Source organism: Callorhinus ursinus, unplaced genomic scaffold (assembly GCF_003265705.2).
Source record: "Callorhinus ursinus isolate GAN/ISIS: 27379988/994484 unplaced genomic scaffold, GSC_fseal_2.0 scaffold34, whole genome shotgun sequence".
Taxonomy (NCBI): domain Eukaryota; kingdom Metazoa; phylum Chordata; class Mammalia; order Carnivora; family Otariidae; genus Callorhinus; species Callorhinus ursinus.
The window spans coordinates 14,927,246-14,945,067 of NW_027397096.1; the positions used below are offsets into that span (position 1 = coordinate 14,927,246).

General features: G+C 48.7%; 1 protein-coding gene across 6 annotated transcripts in view; it reads right to left on the bottom strand.

The window, feature by feature from the left end:
* The window catches only part of MSI2 (musashi RNA binding protein 2), a 389,166-nt gene that overhangs the window by 366,890 nt on the left and 4,454 nt on the right, over positions 1-17,822 (bottom strand). For all 6 annotated transcript variants that reach the window (XM_073879573.1, XM_073879572.1, XM_073879574.1 and 3 more), the window contains exon 5: positions 16,747-16,788. In XM_073879573.1, coding sequence (XP_073735674.1) covers positions 16,747-16,788 — 42 coding nt within the window. The remainder of the gene's footprint in view (positions 1-16,746; positions 16,789-17,822) is intronic.

Genomic DNA, 17,822 nt, shown 5'->3' on the forward strand with positions numbered 1-17,822 from the left:
GGTAGGGGCAGGGGGGCTCTGTCTACACACACCACAAGCCAAACCTGCCTCTCCCCGTTAGCACCACCCATTCAGCTACCAAATCACCCAGCTGCTGTGCTAATTCACAAACACACCTCCGTCAGCCTGCTGTCTCCACCTCCAGCCAGACCAGCCCTCTCCTTCAGGCCAGTCACAAACCGGTCTCCCCACATCTGCCTGGGGCTCCCACAAGCCCTCCTCCACACAGACTGCCACAGAGATCTTTCCAAAACGCAAAACTGATCAGTTCCCACCCCTTCCTAAGCCCTAAGTGGGCCCCCCAACAGCCCTCCTGGGGTAAGACTAGAACCCAACCCCACACACATGGCCCAGCCTAACTGCTCTGCTCTCTTCCTCCCTGCCCTCTGCCCTCCAGCACAGGAAATGCACCCCGATCCTCCCTCCTGAGGTCACGCTTACCTTCACCCTGCAAGCTCAGCCCCTGTGTACTTCTCCGGGAAGCCTTCCCAAGACCCTATAGGAGATCCGGTGTCTCCATCCCACCCCCTGGAACAGCCTACAGGCTTCTGTAGCAGTCACTGTAATTGTACGCCAATAACAGATCCTGTGATAGGTTGTTTCACAAATGTGCACATGCAAACGCAGGGACGGGGAGACCCTCCTCACAGCTGGACCCCACTCCCCAGCTCTGGGCCTGGCTCGGGACAGGGCAGACATCTGCTGTGTGGTGAGCGAATCGATCCTTCAGCCCGCCCTCCTCTGCAGTGTGCTCCGGCCTATACCTGGCCTGCGCTGTGCTCATTTGCAAGTATATCCTTTCTCCTGAACCAGCAAGATGCTCTCCACCACAGTCCCTCTTTCCACCCTCCCTTCAAGGGGGTAATAATAGTCTAACAAGGGGCGCCTGGGTGGCTCAGTCGGTTAAGCGTCTGCCTTCGGCTCGGGTCATGGTCCCAGGGTCCTGGGATGGAGCCCCGTGTCTGGGCTTCCCACTCAGCAGGGAGTCTTGCTTCTCCCTCTCTCTCTCTCCCTCTGCCTCTCCTCCCCTGCTCATGACCTCTCTCTCTCAAATAAATAAATAAAATTTATAACAACAAAAAAAAATAGTCTAACACCACCACCTAGGATTTCCCCATCTTCAACACCTACTCAGGCCTGCCCCCGACAAAGAGACTGACAAGCAGCTGGGGGACCCGGCTGGCCACAGCGAGCTGGCATCTGCAGCGGCCGCCCAGGGCCCGGACCTGCCCCCCTTCGGCGCTCCCGATGCACATGCAGGCCTGAGGGGCAGGTGCCACTGCCGACTCAGCACCACCTCACCCAAGTGGGGGAGTACAGTGGGAGGGGAAGCCATCAAAACACAGAACTCTGTCTGCCAAGCACACTTAGGAACATTCTGAGATTGCAAATGGCCTTTGATCGGTCCTGCCTCAGCCACGCAAAGCTTCTGTATTTCAGACAGTACCAGACGTGGGTTTCCGAAAACGAACGTGGGTCTCCAGGTCCCTCAGCATCAGTTCCCCTCCTTGTCCCCCCTCCTCCCCCTCCCGCCGCCGGGGGGCTAAGATGTCCAGCGAGGGCGGCCCGACCCCCATGCCCACGGCGCGGTCTGGCGCCTCCAGCTGGGGACCGCAGGCCGGCCTACTCCAGACATCCCTCTGCTCTGCAGGGCTCAGGGGCCAGTCACAGGCGCCCCAGCACCCAAAGCTCCAGACCAGGCAGTCCAGGCAGCCTTTGCTTCTTTGACCACAAATCTGCCTGTGTGGGAAGCTCCGTCCAGGTCAGAAAGTCAACCTTTGCAGCTCAACTGTTTTCTTGCTGTGGCCGCTTCTGTTCCACACCTTTGTGTCTCAGGAACCTTCGGCCAGGCCACTATGTAGCTGCAAGAGCAGCTCCCACACATAAAGTCCTAACCACCCTCAGGCGCTGTGATAAGCGCTGTCTGAACACTGGGGCATGCAGTCCTTGCAACAACCCTGTCAGGTAGATATTCGTATCCTATTCTCCCCACTTTACAGGTTGGGAAACTGAGGACCCACAAAGTTAAGCGAACTTCCCGACCTAAGAAATTATTGGTTTATAAATAAAAACCCTAACACCGCCTGCCTCCTGAGCCCGTTCTCTTAAACCCTAAGCACTGCTGATTCCCACCACATAGTCCCTCTTTCTCCTTCAGTCCACGGATGGGGAAACCGAGGCACAGAGCTGCAAGGCAACTGGCCTGAGGTCACATTCAGCTATTTGGCACCGAGCTAAGAACTAGAAGCCAGGTCTCTCCCACTAGAACTGGAACATTCACACCCACAGTCAGCCATCCTCCCTCCAGCCCCAAGCACCCCATCAAAAAGAGAACCAACTCAAACCCACAGGCCAAAGAAGAAAGATCCCTAAGGCGAGCCAACCTAAGGAGAGCAGGGCACTTCCTCCCTAGGTCCCCTGTCTCCTAACTGTACAGTGGAGCTCGCAGGCTCCCTGTGTCTTTGTCCTTTGTACCATCTGCCCCAAAAAGACCCAGTCAGCACTGGGAAAGCTTGGGAAGCAGGGATCTTGAGCCTCAGCACACACTGAAGAGCCTCCCGGTGACCTGGCACTGAACGGGGGACCGCCTCAGAGAAATCCGAGCGTCCCCCGATTTGGAAACGGAGGACATGAGTCGTGCCTCTTTTTGGAAGCCACAGAAACGCACCTGCAGGGAAGGAAACTGAGGCAGAGAGCGGCGGTGGCCAGCTGGTCAAGGCCCCCGCCGCCCGCGAGAGGGAGTGGGTAGATAGAGGCAGAACTTCCTCGGGCCCCAGATGCCCCTGCGCGCCCATCCGGCTCCTCCCTGAAGACCAGGGAGGGTCTCTCCCAGTTCTCTAGGAGTAGCCCCTCATCGCCTTTCTCTGTATTTACCCTTTTGGCTTTTAAATCCAGAAAGTTTCACGAGGAGCAGGCACATGCGGAAAGGAGCTAACCTCGTCACCACGGCTGCAGCTCTCATCAAGCAAGCGAGGTCCAAACTGGCTCCTAATTAATATTAACCCTCCAAATCAGAGTCATGCTCAGAAAACCCTGGATGAAGAGACACAGGGCGGGAGGGGAGTCTCCAATTTTCTTTTTACTTCATCTGGAAAATTAAGAGCACCGCTGATTTGAACAAGAAACCATCAAGGAAAGCAATCACAACTCCACACAGCCCATAGCTCGATGGACTTGGATGTGTAACCTGCCACTTTTATGAGCTGAAATTAAAACGGCTGTGGCAAGAATAGCAATGATGGCACGGGTCTGTCCCTCCTCCTTCATCCTCAGAAAACACAAAAACCCCTGCAGAAGATTCTGCAGGAGATCGGGCAAGACATCCTCATTTGACAAAACAAGGCAGCAGAAAACTGGTCCAAGTCTCTACCTCGGTCCTTCAGAGGAGGGTGTCCCCCAAGACTCTGCACCTGAAAGGATAATGAGGGGGGCAGTGGACACAGAGCAGCAGAGTGGGGCAGGGGTGCCTGGAGACCCTCCACTCCAAACTTAACAGTTATTTGCTGTTTCTGCATTAATTACAATACACTGCTCCATAGCCTACCGATCACTTAATGGAGCAGCAAATATGGCTTTTTCCCTATAATTAGTCAATGTAATCTTCCACTCTTCCCCTCCTCCCGGCCACCCCCTTCCATCCTCCATACACTCACATTCACACATACCCCATCCCCTGCCCAGCATCCACTCATAACCATAATCTTGCTCCTCGCTCCCGGAAACATCTGGAAAATTCCACCTGATGGACATGGAGTGAAGGGGGCTAATCTGGAAAATGAGCACAGAGATCTGGACACACAGACTGTAGATGCCCTAAGACATCGGGGGGCTTTCCCAGCCCTGACAGTTGATCGGAGCGTCAGGGTTCACCAGGCTGATGGCGGGGCACTGGGGACATCTCCCGGAGCTCTGGTGCTCATGTCCATAGAGCAAAACCTACCGGTCTGTGTCCCCAAGTAAAAGGTTCTGTGAAAAGACACCATCCCCCACGCCAACATTCTCCCTCCCTCCCACTGTCCTCAGTCGCAGGCAGAAATCTAAGCAACCCCCAAACCTCTTCAACCATGCTGCCCTGTCCTCCTGGTTAGCGCCAAATGTCAAAAGTACAAACAAAGCCACCTTCAAAGGCTTGTGGACACCATCTAAGGTTCCTAACCAAACAAAATCATTTCCCACCACTGGAAATTTGGGTTTTGTGAAACAAAGCCCCTAAAACAGCCCTTTTGCATGTAGATTAAGGATAAGAGCACCCCCTCTTACTGTCAGCTTTCTAAAGACTCATCCACTAACTCCAGAATCTCCAGCAAGAGCAGAGTACTTTGTATCTTTCTCGTTTTCCAAGATACCAAAAAAAATAATAATAATAAATAACAACAACAACAACACCAAAACAAAGAAAAAACCCCCTTCCCTGCGAAGGAAGGAATTCACATGTTCTAAGTGCCAACCATACACCCGGTGCCTGATTTACAGTGTCTCATTTCATCCCACAACTCTATTACCCCCAGTTTTTAGGTATAGAATCGAAGCTTGGAAAAGTTTAGACACCTTCCCAAGGTCATAGAGTTAGTGGCAGCACCAAATTCACTCCAGAGGCTTGAGCCCCAGGGCCATGCGCCTACCAAACTACGTGCCTCATTTGTAACAGCACGAAACGCCTCTGAATCTGAATTACACCGTGATTCCACCTAATCACATATATTTACACACACACACACACACACACACACGTACGCTCTTTTGTATTCCTCAATTGCTGAAGAAAAAAATATGTTAAGGCCAGAGACCGCAGCACTGACCAGTTCTCCAACTACCAAGCAAGGCAGACGGTGAGCATTTTGCCGGACTCTTCCTAACAATACTAACTCACACACCCAAAGTGCCTACTATGTGTCAGACACCAGCACTTTCTCTGTCAACTCATGGAATCCTCACAACAAACCCAGGAAGGAGAGCCTGTTATTATGTCCATTTCGAAGACGACAAAACTAAGGCATGGAATATTTAGGTGATGTGCTCAAGGTCACACAGCCGGGAAGTGACAGAGCAAGGATTCAAACTCAGCCTGCTTCCAGAGTCCAGGCTCTTCAACACTAAGCTACACCACTTCAACAGAAAGGAATAAAAATAGGGGCGCCTGGGTGGCTCAGTTGGTTAAGCCACTGCCTTCGGCTCAGGTCATGATCCTGGAGTTCCGGGATCGAGTCCCCACATCGGGCTCCCTGCTCAGCGGGGAGTCTGCTTCTCCCTCTGACCCTCCCCCCTCTCATGCTCTCTCTCTCTATCTCACTCTCTCTCAAATAAATAAATAAAATCTTTAAAAAAAAGAAAGGAATAAAAATAATAAAGTGGATGACTGAACATGGGACGGGAGATGGGGTGGACTCAGGTCCACAGCTGGAGCTTTATTTTTCCCATATTTTCAGGTCCCTACCTAGATGACACCACCTCTTCCACAAGCTGTTTCCAGGATTTCTCTTCGGCGAACAATTGTTCTATTCAAGCTCTCCTGTGAAAATCTGAGAACAAGAGCCCAGGAAGACCGAGGCGTTGGCCTCTAGGCAGCTTTTAAAGCCCCTGCACAGGGGGAGATGTTTGAGGATGCTTGAGTTCAAACCTACAAAGCACTTCCCCGACACATGGGCGTTTTGTCTGGATGGCCCTGAGAAGCGGCCATTTCCCATTAACACAATCAGCCCTTCTTGGGAAAGCCCAGGGGGTCTGCTCATCCCCCTCTCCATCATCTCTTTGCAGCTTGGGCAAGAACTCAGGTGACTGTTTCCACGGTGCGTTCTCCTCTAATCTAGCGGGGTCCTGCTGAAGAGGGGCAGCTGAAGAGCGAAAGCTGTGAATGCACAGGCTCTGAGCAAACAGGGTGATGGGGGTTATAAAGGCAATCACAACACGCTAACGTGGCAGTGTGCCAAACACAGGCTGCCCAGGCAGGACTTGTGCTCAAAAAGAACTTTAATTGAATTCTTTCAGCAAGTGCAGCAGAAAAATTCATAATGAGGTACCCCCCCGCAACTATGTCACTCAGTTCTACACTTCTGTGGATCCACTGAAAAATCTTTTTTAACAAGGATATGGGAACGTGTGCGGACGTGAACCTGAACATCGTGTTCTGCAGGGAAAAACAATGATCCAATCCATGGATTTTTATTTTCAAAGTGATTTAAGTGAGGCATTCTGCCATAATCAGCTTTACTACCCCTATTAGTATAGGAAAACAAGTTCTGAACCTAGCTCCCTAGTGGAAAACGCAAAATTTGTATAATTAAAATTATACTTGTGAAATTCAAACACACTTTAATTTCCTAAGGGTCCCCTAATCAAGTCAGAAGTTCTTACTAAAACCAATTATCCGCTTTGAAAACAGAAAAGGAAACATACACATGTAACAGTCTTGTGGAGATTCACAGCCCAGTTTTTGCCTAGGCTCAAGCACCCCTAATTCAATCTTTTTTTCCCCCCAGGGTGAAAGAGAAGGTGAACTACCGGCTGTTGTGTGTATAAGTGTAAACATTTTTGTTTGTTGGTTTGCCTTTAACTACAAAAAGGACACACTTGAGAGAGATCCCAGAGGGAATGGAACTGAAGGGGTAAAAAAATAAACCAGGGGAGCATCAATAAATACACACTGTTTCCACCCACCTCGCCCCACTCCAGGCTCCCTGGAACTTTTCTGCTTAAGATCTCGCAGCAGTTTTTCAAACACCTGCCCAGGACAGTTCAGGATACTCAGGATGCTCACTCCAATGCTATGCTGAGGAATGAGGCAGCGGAGAGCAGTTTCATTCCTGGAATGAGTGGACAACAGACCAAGGGTCCCAAGGTCCCGCTGGGTAAGGCAGGTTTCTCACCTTCTGACCAGGTAATCTACCTGAAATGTGGCTGCTTTTCTTGAGTAACTGGAAAGTCTTGCCCAAGAGCAACATGGAAATACAGAATACATTCCAAGGCACTAAAATATTTAAGAAGCAGTGGTTGCAATGCTCCATTTATACCACCAATATGAAATGTTATCAGGAGCTAGGGCTTTAGAAAAAGAAAGTAAAGTTATAAGCAAACAGGTTTTCTCCTCCTGCTTCCCTAGAATCCATTCCCGGGACGAGAATACTGACTTTTCTTCGCCCTCTTGGCTTTGGTGTTCCCAACAGTGGCCCAGCACCGTGATGCAGGCTCCAGCAGGGACCCGGAAGGTAAAGCAAAATGCCTCCAGGTTTGAAACTTCACTTTTCAGTAGGTGGAATCTGAGAACCCGCCACACATGGCCTCCCTAGGATGGCGAGTACCGCAGCCAACGAAGCAGGGTTTGGTGTTAAAACTTTGACCGCAGGGCCCTGGGAGACAGAGCGTGGGCACGCACACACACACAGGCGCCCACGCGAGCATGCAGAAGGAGACACATTCAGCAGACAGCCAGTCATGGGAACCGCTGCTTTGCTGGTCCCTTGCTTCCCTCTCACCAGAGCGGTCACCTCATTAATGTCACTCAGCATCGCGTTTTGCTACACTAGGTCTTTCCGCGTGCTGTTCCCGCAGGCAGCCCAAAGCCGGCTTCCGTTGTAAACTTCTGTGCCTTGGGAAACTATCAAAAGCTTTGATTGGAGAAGAGAAAAAACTTCCAGAGGGCCTCTCTGCCCACTCCTCCAAGTTTTTCTCTGTGGTTGCTTTATTCAAAATCACTACACACACAAACCATGCTCTGAAAGTCATTTACAACATGGCAGCAAAAAAAAAAAAAAAAAAGAGAGAGAGAGAGAGAAAGAAAAGAAAAAGAAAAGGGAAAAAAAAGAGCTAGTGATCCCTATGGCCCATCTACGTGCAATTGCCCAAGGGGAATAATTCATTTCGGTGGAGGATATGGATGAAGCCCTGAATATTTCCAACACGGTTTTCTGTCCTTCAAAACAATAAAAATGTAAAAAACCCCGATGAAAGAAGGCCCGAGGTGGCAGGAATGAGAATCTCTTGACCCCAAGGAATTTATTCTCCTGGATCTTCTAAAGCACTCTCTCCCCAGAATGCATCATCAAGACCATTTTATTAGATTTTTCTAAAGCCTTGAAATTGTCACATAATTGAAACAGAAACAGCAATTTAGAGCTCCGAATGGATTTCTTAAAAAGAAGATTCTGGGCTGGCCCCAACATCCCCTCCTTGGCCCGCTCTCGCCCCTAACCTAAATTTAAGACCCTTGCACACAAAACCCTATTTATCTTTTAAATCCTCCCTTGCCATAAAAGTTACACATTCCCCTAATGCCTTAGATTTCAGGACATTTGGGAGAAACTCATCCCAGACAACAGGCTAAAAAAAGAATCCATTAGCATTAACTTGCCTGTCACAGTCAGTGACAAATAAATGAATGCGATGCTTTCAGATCAGTCATTGGTGGAACTACCCCCAGGCAGATAAAGACCAGGCCTGGGAGAGAGAAGGCTCATGGAGAGACCTCTCACACAGCAGTGTCTTAGCTGTCCCCTAGCTGCTCCCCAGGACTTCACTCTCAAAGGCAGCAAAAACACAGCTATCAGATACAGAAAAGGAAATGCATTCCCCATGCCCACCAAGCAACCCCAAGATGAAGGACGCATGCTATCTCCCCTTCAAGAGCCAGCACCCTGGGAGCAGACCCAGCCACTGGACATACCATTTCCCAAATCTCAACGTGCTATTCTATCCATCACCCCTAGGGAGGACAACAGTACCCACGAGCCGCTAGGTAAGGTCCTCGTACAATCTAGCCAATGCCATTTCTGGGAACAGTAAGAAAGTATAACAGACAACCAATGCTTATACTGGGTCACCCTAGGCCCTTCATGTGCATTAACCCATTTAATCTCCTGAACAATCTAGGATGGAAGTGCTATGAAAACCCCCATTTTACAGGTGAAGAAATAGAGCTAGGAAGTGGCATTCAACTGTGCCAAGAAGGTTCTTACAAAGTAAGCAATGGAAACTAACCTGAAGCTTCCCGCCAGACTACACCAAAATCTATTCTGATTCCTCGGCCTAAGCACTTTACAGGAGTCGGGCAAAGCACGAGAACCTAAAACTCTACCCACAGCGGGGGTAGATTTTATTGGATGCAGCAGGGCTTTGTGGTTGAGAGCTGAGACTTGGAATTCAGGCAGACTTTGGTCCAAAGGCCAACACTGACCCTTCCTAGGAGTACGGCCCCAGGAAAGCTGCTTACCCTCCCTGGGCCTCAGTTTACCATTCTGCAAGGCAGAGAAAACACGAAGCACTGCAAAGGACTGGTGTCAGGATGAAATTAAAGGAAATTAAGCATACAGAGGCTTAGCACAGTGCCTCGAACATACTGACTCACAACAAGTAACAGCCATTATTTTGGGTTAGGATTTTTCTTCTTCATCACTGAAGGTCTCAAAATAAAATAAAGAAGTATAGCAGGCAGACACACACCCTGAGAATAACTTCCCAGATCACTGGGAACTTGATGTTATCTACCCTTGAAAGAGAGAGAGAACAGAGATAGCTTGTTATATGCGTGGGACCCAGTGGGACACCTGCCCCAGGAGGACCAACCACCCTGGAGCCTGCTGCCCCTACCATGTACCACGAGGTGCTCAGGCCCAAGCCCACACTTGCTCACACCTCTCATATCACACGGTAGGCACAGGTCATGATTTCAAAATCTCATGTTCCTCACACCAGGCAGCCCCTCCGAGAGAAAGGTGACCCCAAGCAGACCTCTGAAGGCAGAGGCTACAGAGGTCTGAGCCCCAGGGCACACACCCTGGTGATACACAGACCATCTGTGATTTCCACACCAAGAAATGACCTCTCATCGTCTACACACAGCAAGGTCAACACCACGACTTAGACAAGGACAGAGTATAGAACTCTGGGATTTCGTCTCTATCACGGCCCCTAGTTAAGAAGGTAAAGAGGAGAGGAAGGGAAAACATGGAAGCAAGAGAAGAACAGAGCTCTTTGCGGTTGCCGCACACCCCAAAGGGCAGGGGTGGTATCTGCCAAGAACATCACTCCTAGAGAAGGCTCAGCAGCCAGAGAGAACACAGTATGAATGACGCAGAAGGCACAGGTCCAGGGTGGGAGGGTCTCCATGAAACCACACCAGCCACAGTCCTATCCCCAGCTTCCAGATTGATCCAGAAGAGCTCAGAACATTGTACGGGGCATCTCCGTGATCGTGCACACACAAAACAGGTTCCCCAGCACATGCCAAATAAAGCCCAGACTCGTTTGCTTTGCCTGGCATTCAAGGCAACCCAACCTGGCCCCAGCCTGCTCTCCACGCCTCCACCCCGAGCACCGCGCAACACACACCCTTCGCTGCAGCGGCCCACTGACCTCTCCTAGCCCCGCGCATTCCTGCCATTCTTCCCTCCTTCCTGTTCCTCAGGATCTGGGGCAAAGACCACCTCCTCTGAGAAGCTATCTTAGCTCTAACTTCCTCTGAAGACCGTTCCTGCGGCTCTGCTGTGCTTCTCACACCCTCTCCTGTACCACAGGTGGCAGCCCTCCTCCCAACCGGAAGCTAAGACCCTTGAAAACAAGAACTGTCACCTTTGCCATTTTGCATTCATTCCACCTACGTGGAGATCGATGGTGTGCGAAAGAGCGGCAGCAAAAGCTAAGGTTTGTTTTTTTGCAATTACTAAAACATGTTTGTGTCCTTAGACTTCATTGTCCAGTGCAGGCAATAAGGCATGAACCTAAATAACCATAAAACTCGGAACAAAGTGCCTAACATAGTTCCTGATGCTAAGCAGAAACTTGGTAAATGATTGCCCAAGGGCCGAGAGTGGCAAGTGAATGCACCGAAGATACAGGCTCTCCCCCCGCACCCTCACTCTTACTCTGCTGTGGTTGCACAGCTGTCGGCATGGCAGGTACTCATTCACTTGCTCACTACTTATTTGCCCCCGTAGAGTGAAAGCCCCATGAGGGCAGGGACTTTTTGGTCTTATTCTCCACACTGTCCCCAGAACCTCACACAGGCCCTGGCACACAGGAGGTGCTCAAGAATGTCTGGTGAATAAATAAGTGAATCCGTGCCCAGCACAATGCCTAACGAGTGTGTCAATAACTTTTTGCAAATTTATTATTGTTTATTACTTGCTAACTTATTATTACTGTTATTATTATTACAGTTTGCCATAACCAAAGAAAAGGCAAAACGCTAAGGAAATCCAGAGAAAGAAGTACTACATGGAAGAGGGAGCAGAAACAGCTCTGTGGAAAAGGTGACCCAAGTCAGGCTTTGAAAGAGAGGTGTGTGGTACACAGGCCAGAGCAGAAAGGACAGTGCAGGTAGGGATGCACAAAAGGGCAGCTATTCCCAGAAGGGGGAACATGCAATTTCAAGGCAGCAACGGGCAGAAGAGTTGAGAAGTAAGCTGGAAGAAGACACACCTTGTACAGATCTTGAACGACCCTGGCTACCTGGCTAAGAAGTTCAGACTTTGGTGGGCATTGAGGGTTTCCTGAATCCCCCCAAAAGTGGGTGCACAGAGTCAGCAATTAAAAACCATCAAACAAGCTCTTATTCAGTGAACACACCAGATCAAACGAGCAAACAGAGATGATGAACTACATCTCCCTTTTGGATTCCTGGGACTTCCGGCCAGAGAACGTTCAGGTTTAAAAACACGAAAGGACAGGAAGAATGGATGCCACCTCAGGGGGCACCCAAGAGGGTCGGCTGGTTCCTCAGAGAGTGCCTCCCTCCTCCTCTCTTCTCGGAGGGGCAGAGGGGTCTCACCTGCCCACCAAAGACGTGTGACATAGAACAGAGGAGCTCCGGCTTCTCGGCAGACTGACCTTAACGCTGAAAGGAAAGCATGCAAGGAAAGGCAAAAATCTCAGGAAAGGACATTTGGAGGACAGGATGCCCCTCCTCCTGAGCGGACACCTGCTGCTGACCGGAACGAAGGAAGGAGCCACGCTCCCCGACAAGAAAGCAGCTAAGCCACTAATCCCCCAGGGTCCTCGAGGTTGTGGACAAGCTACAGACACACCACCACGTCCCCGCTGGGAACCAGAAACCCACCAGCAGGCTGGGTAACTGTGGCCGGCGAGGTGACAGCCGCAGATCATCCAAGATGGCACGACGCTAGAATGACCCGACCCACCGCAGCAGGGGAAGGCCACATGCCGAAAACTCACCCCTCGCCCGCCCTTGAGAAGCTGCCAAGAAACCACTCCTCCGGAACAGGAGGTGCCTGTGTAAAACACTCGTGCTGTGCTGCACCCATCTGGACGGATGCATGCGTAACAGAGAACCTTCCAGGCCCTGGAGCCTCATCAGTGGACGAGACAGGAGCAGGAAAACCTGGCTTCTCTCAACCTTGCCACAACTTAGCTGTGTGACCTGGCGCTGCCAATCTAACTAACTTCCCTGCATGTCAGCTGCCTCCGCCCTGAAAAAGGTGGGCTGGATTCATCTAGAACACCGAAGTCAGCATCGGGCAAAGTCAGCCATCAACGGCTCCCTGCAGGCAGGGGGCTTACATTCCAATCAGGATTTTTCTTGGGTCATTTTCCATTGTAGCTTTTCTTATTCGACAAAGATAATTCGATAATGGGGCACCTGGCTGGCTCCGTCGCTTAGAGCACGTGACTCTTGATCTTGGGGTTATAGGTTCGGGCCCCACATCAGGCACAGAGATGACTTAAAAACGATAGTAATAATAAATAATTCTATAAATAATGATACCAGCGGACACCTGCTGGCACCACCTTGTGCCAGGCTCCCAGCAAAGAGCTCTGCATTCACGCTGAAAAGCACCCCACGTTGGACACTACACCCTGTTTTGAAGAGGAAGAAACTGAGGCGTAGAGGAGCCCACATGGGGTGCCCATGGTCACCCAGCTGCCACTGAAGCAACTGGAAATAGGCTGAAGAGATGAGACCTCCGTCGATCAACAGATAAGGTTCTGGCCTCTGACACGTAAGGAGGAAAATGGCAACCTGGGGAGCAGAGAAGGCTTTATGACACATGAGGGTAACTAGGGCAGATGGGTTGTTACACCCAGACTCGCCCGCGCCCCTAAGAGGTTCGACAGCCTCTTGGTTTTTCCGCACGAGAAAAAGAACCCACAGCCTTGAGCAAAAACTCTTGCAGGCAGCCAACGCTTCTGCCCAAAGGGACTGACAAAATGATATGACATGATTGATCCCAATCATGCCCGTTCCTCCAATGGCTTCAAATTAAGTCATCTTTTTTAGAATAGCACGACCATTTTAATTTTTTAAAAGACAGAGGGGAAGAAACTCTTACATATTTTACAAAATGAAATAATCATCCAGCGAAATAGGAAGGCACAGAACGGACCCATCATCTTCTGATCAAAATGTACTTCGCTAATTAACGGCCACTAGTCTCCAAAGAGTCGCCCCTCGACTAGTTAATAAAGCCCCATTATACTTCACTTGAGAGGTGAACATTTACATCGCAAAGGGGGATGAATGAACTGCAGGATTCAAAGCCCTTCCTTCAGATCGCTCATTAAAATTCTGGTCAAAACGGATTTTTATTTATATGATACATTAAAGAATATTATGACAGTACTAACATGAAATCTGCTCCTCACTGCCAGGGCTTTGCTTTCATATTAAGTTACAGTTTCTTTCCACTAGTCTTGTTTTAACACCTCCACGAATATTTCTCTGGCGAGTGCTAGCAAAGACGGATGGCCAGAAAGCAGAGAAATGCATTTTAACCGAAACCCGCGCTGACGTATCATTGACAAGCTCCTCACCCAGCCCCCGAGGAGGGGCGCAGTTCACCCCTCACCGGGACCCCGACACATCCACACACAGAAGTTTTATTGAAGGGAGATAAACAAAAAATAAACAAGGCTTGACTTAAACTCCTAGACTCCCTGCCAGCCAGAGTTTGGCCTCCAACACTAACTTCAGTCTGAAATCCCCGTGGCCAAGCTCAAATTCTATCGGAAAATAACCGTTGACAAGAAAGGCACTTTCTCCCCATCCTGCCCCAACTCCCAACCAGCACACACCTCGCCAATTCCCCAGCCGCTTCCCTGGAGCTGAGCAAAAGAGTCCTGTGAAAGGGTGCCCCTCCACACGGCCGGCCAGAGTCACCCCGCGGGATGGTATCACGGGGTCTGGGTGAATCACCCAACCAGGGACCTTCAAAGTCCACGCACGCTGGCTACGGTTCTGCTCCTCACAGCCTGCCCACCACCCTGCACCGGGTCCTTTGCCCGAACGGACAGGTGATACCCCTAGATCCCACCAAAGGATAGCTCACCGGGCAGGGGCCCGGTTCTGGAGCTAGGCTGCCCATACCCCACATCTCAGCCCACGTGTGCCTCGGTTTTCTCATCTATACATTGGACATAATCCTAGTGCCCACCTCTCAGGACACAGGCGAAGACTGGATGAGTCGATAGACATAAGGACCCTACAACGGTGCCTGGCACATAAATTCAATTAACGTCATTATGATCACTAGGCCTCTCTCGGCGACTGGTATGAGAGCCTAACAAAATTAACAGTAAAAACAGCAGGTAATACATACGGTATTACCACGCACCAGGTCTTTTTTTTTTTTAAGGACTTTACCTTTATTAACTTATTTAATCCTCAAAAAAACTCGGTAAGATGGGGTATATGAGATTCCAAGACACCAAATGATTTGCCCACATCCACGCAGCGAATGAGGGGCAGGGCCGGGATCCGAACCCAAGCTGCTGAGCTTGAAAATAACAAAAAGAAAGATGATTAAACCAACAAAAATAATGATAATGGTGACGATGAGGAGGGATGAGGCCCTCACCCCGTGCCGGGCTCTTTCACTTCTCCACAGCAACCTTGTGAGGGAGCTACCCCCATCACTCACCTTTTACAGAAGAGCAAACAGGCCGGGAGAGATGGTTTGCTCAGTGTCTTGGGACCTGAGATGCAGATGGAGATAACAGATAGGAAAGTCCTTGGGAAAGAGTGCCATAAAAAGCAAGGTATTGTTATGCAATCTCTAAAACTCGACGGAAAGATGTCCTCCCCCAACTGATATAATATTTGTTCACATCTAAACGTCTTGACAATCCACCTAAAACATCCCAGACTCCAGGTTGCGGGGGGGGGGGGAGGTGCACATTTTGACAAGGTCAAGAAATAGTCTATCTCGTTTTCAAGTTGAATGCATCACCGAAAAACCAAATGCCAGAGTATGTTAAAATGAAATACAGCTTTTCTGGTTTAAAAAAGAAAAAAAAGTGGTGGGGAGCGAGGGGTGGGCAACAAGAGGGAAGAGAAAACAGGTCAAACCCATGGTTTGACCAAGTCAGGGATTTTTCCAGTTTCCCTCTAGGTTAATCTGATCTAGTTCTGGGTGATCAAATGACTAACCTGGAAATTTGAAGATTCACACTTATGGAAGAAACAGCAATTCTTCCAAACCCAGGAAATACTGCTAATTCTGGAAAGCCTCTGAAATGTCAAGGATCACACACAGTTTACACAGTTAGCAGTCCGAAAGTTTGTGCTCAGTACGGAAATAATCTAACCTCTTCGGTTCCTTGATTCCTATTATTTGCTTAATCATTAGGGGGAAAAAATGCCTTAAGAAAGTATTTTTGCTCTATTTACTTAAGAGATTTGTGTTTCCTTTGAAAGAAAAGAAAGGAAAAGAAAAATTACATGGGGGAAAAAAAAAAAAGGAAGGAAGGATGGATCACATGGCAGGCTCCAGACCTGAAATTCTCAAAATGTCATCCACAAGTGCCAACTTTTTCTTCATTAAAGTGCTTCATCTTCTCTCCCTTTACACAATTAAAAGGTTCCACCTGTGGGAGACTATGCTTGAAGAAATAAATGGAATTTGCAAAAGCAACAACTCTCCCTTTATGACCTGTAATCGGAAGCTTCACCTTTTCTCCCCTTCCCTATAAGAATGCCAAGGCCACAAGCTACAGGAAAAGTCTACCTCTCAATATTACATAGGGAAGAAAAAAGTATAATTAAAACGTGCGATTTTAACATGTTAAGCCCATAAATTTCACCTTCAGTTCCAGGTAGCTCTGTTCTCATCCCCATAGCTGGCAAGCTCAGCAAAAACTATGTTAGCCACACACTCGTGAAAAAGTGAAGGCCGATCTCGACCCTCTAAGCAAATCTTGTAGTACCACTCCTCCAAGGTTATAACACACTCAGAGCTTCTCCCCCAGGCCCCAGCACTTGAAAATGTGCCCTGATTGATCCCACCAACCTGAAACCAAGACATCCAATGCCTCCTCTGTCAGATTCAGGGCTTTATGGGTCTACGAAGTTGTTTCTCCAAGGAAAGACAAGCTGTTTACTCAAATTCTACTCCTCTCCATAAACTCCAAGTTGTAAGGGCCTCAAAAGAGAACCCTCCAAAAGACAGTCACAAGGAAATGTCCACATTCTCCTGATAGGATCTTGGCAACGCTTAAAAAGTAAATAGAACATTTGCATAAATATTGCAACAGACGGAGCTCCGTCCTGCCACGAAGAATCAGGCTTGCCCCTGCCCCGTTGGATGCTCAGAACCCACCTTGGGATGGCTAAATTGCAGACGCACGCGATTATCTTGCGGAGCTCCTTGCCTGGCCTGGACTCTCACAGCCACATGCTGATACCCTGAAGGTACCTGAAGGCACCAGGTTTCAACACTTGATTGCCAGTACTCTGTTTGAAATTCAAAATCCTTGGCAACCATCTCTGAGTGCTAAAATCCTATTACTGATTCTCCTACTTACCTTGGGTTGCGCCCGACGAGGAAATGCAACTTTGGGGTCAATCTGGGGGGGGGGAAATGGGAAAGTAAGAGTCAATTCCAGTATTTGGAGGAGAGGGAGAAAAAAATATGATTAATCACCTAATTATTAATCACTCATTTCTCAGGCTTATAACCCAGCTTTTAGTAACTTCTCAGGCAACTCAAAAGTTCCTTAAACTTTGATCCAAACTTTACTCATCCCTCCCACAATGTAACAAATAAAGGAGCCTCTCTAAAATGTCCTACCATGTATTTCAACGTGTGATGTTCTTAATAAACCAGATCTCACATGTTCTTATCTAAGCAAGGGCTTCTCTTCTGCAGACACTGGACATTGAATGGTACCTGCATCTAATTTGCAATGCATGACTGGGAGAAAAGATGGGACCATCATCTCTGAAAAAAAAAAAGCGTAACTTGAAAAATTAAACGTAAGAATTTTTCAGCAGTCGGTAACTGGATAGGAGATCTTCTCGCCAGTGATGACTAAACAAGGCAGGTGGAAAAGGGGATTCTAAAAATTTTTTAAATCATCAACATCCAAAAACTCCCCATGGACATCCAACACTATGCTCGGCTTGAGTTCATTCATTCGTGTTGGCAAAAGTACAGTTACCTGAGTTAGCCAAAAAGTTCATTCTGTAGTTAGACCACAAGAGGAAGCAGGTGTCAAAAGCTATGGAGCCTAACCCAGTTCTTAAAAAATAATAATAATACTACAATAAGATAAAAGGAAACACACCCGCTAAAACTACCTGGATTTTAAAAATCACAGAGGGTAGAAATCTATCAGCAACCTAAACCCAAATTATAAAAGTAAGGCCATCATGGGGAGAGGGTAAAAAAAAAAAAAAAAAAAAAATTACTGAAAAAAAGAAATCGGAATCTACTGTAACAATTAGGGTATTCTTCCTACCCCAACCCTCGATCAGAATGGAAAAACATCCTCCACCCCCAGATCAGACACTCAGCAGAACACATGATTCTCAAAAGGGGAATGGCTTTAAAACTCAAAACAATTCCCATGGAAGTATTTGAATCTAATAGGCTGATCCG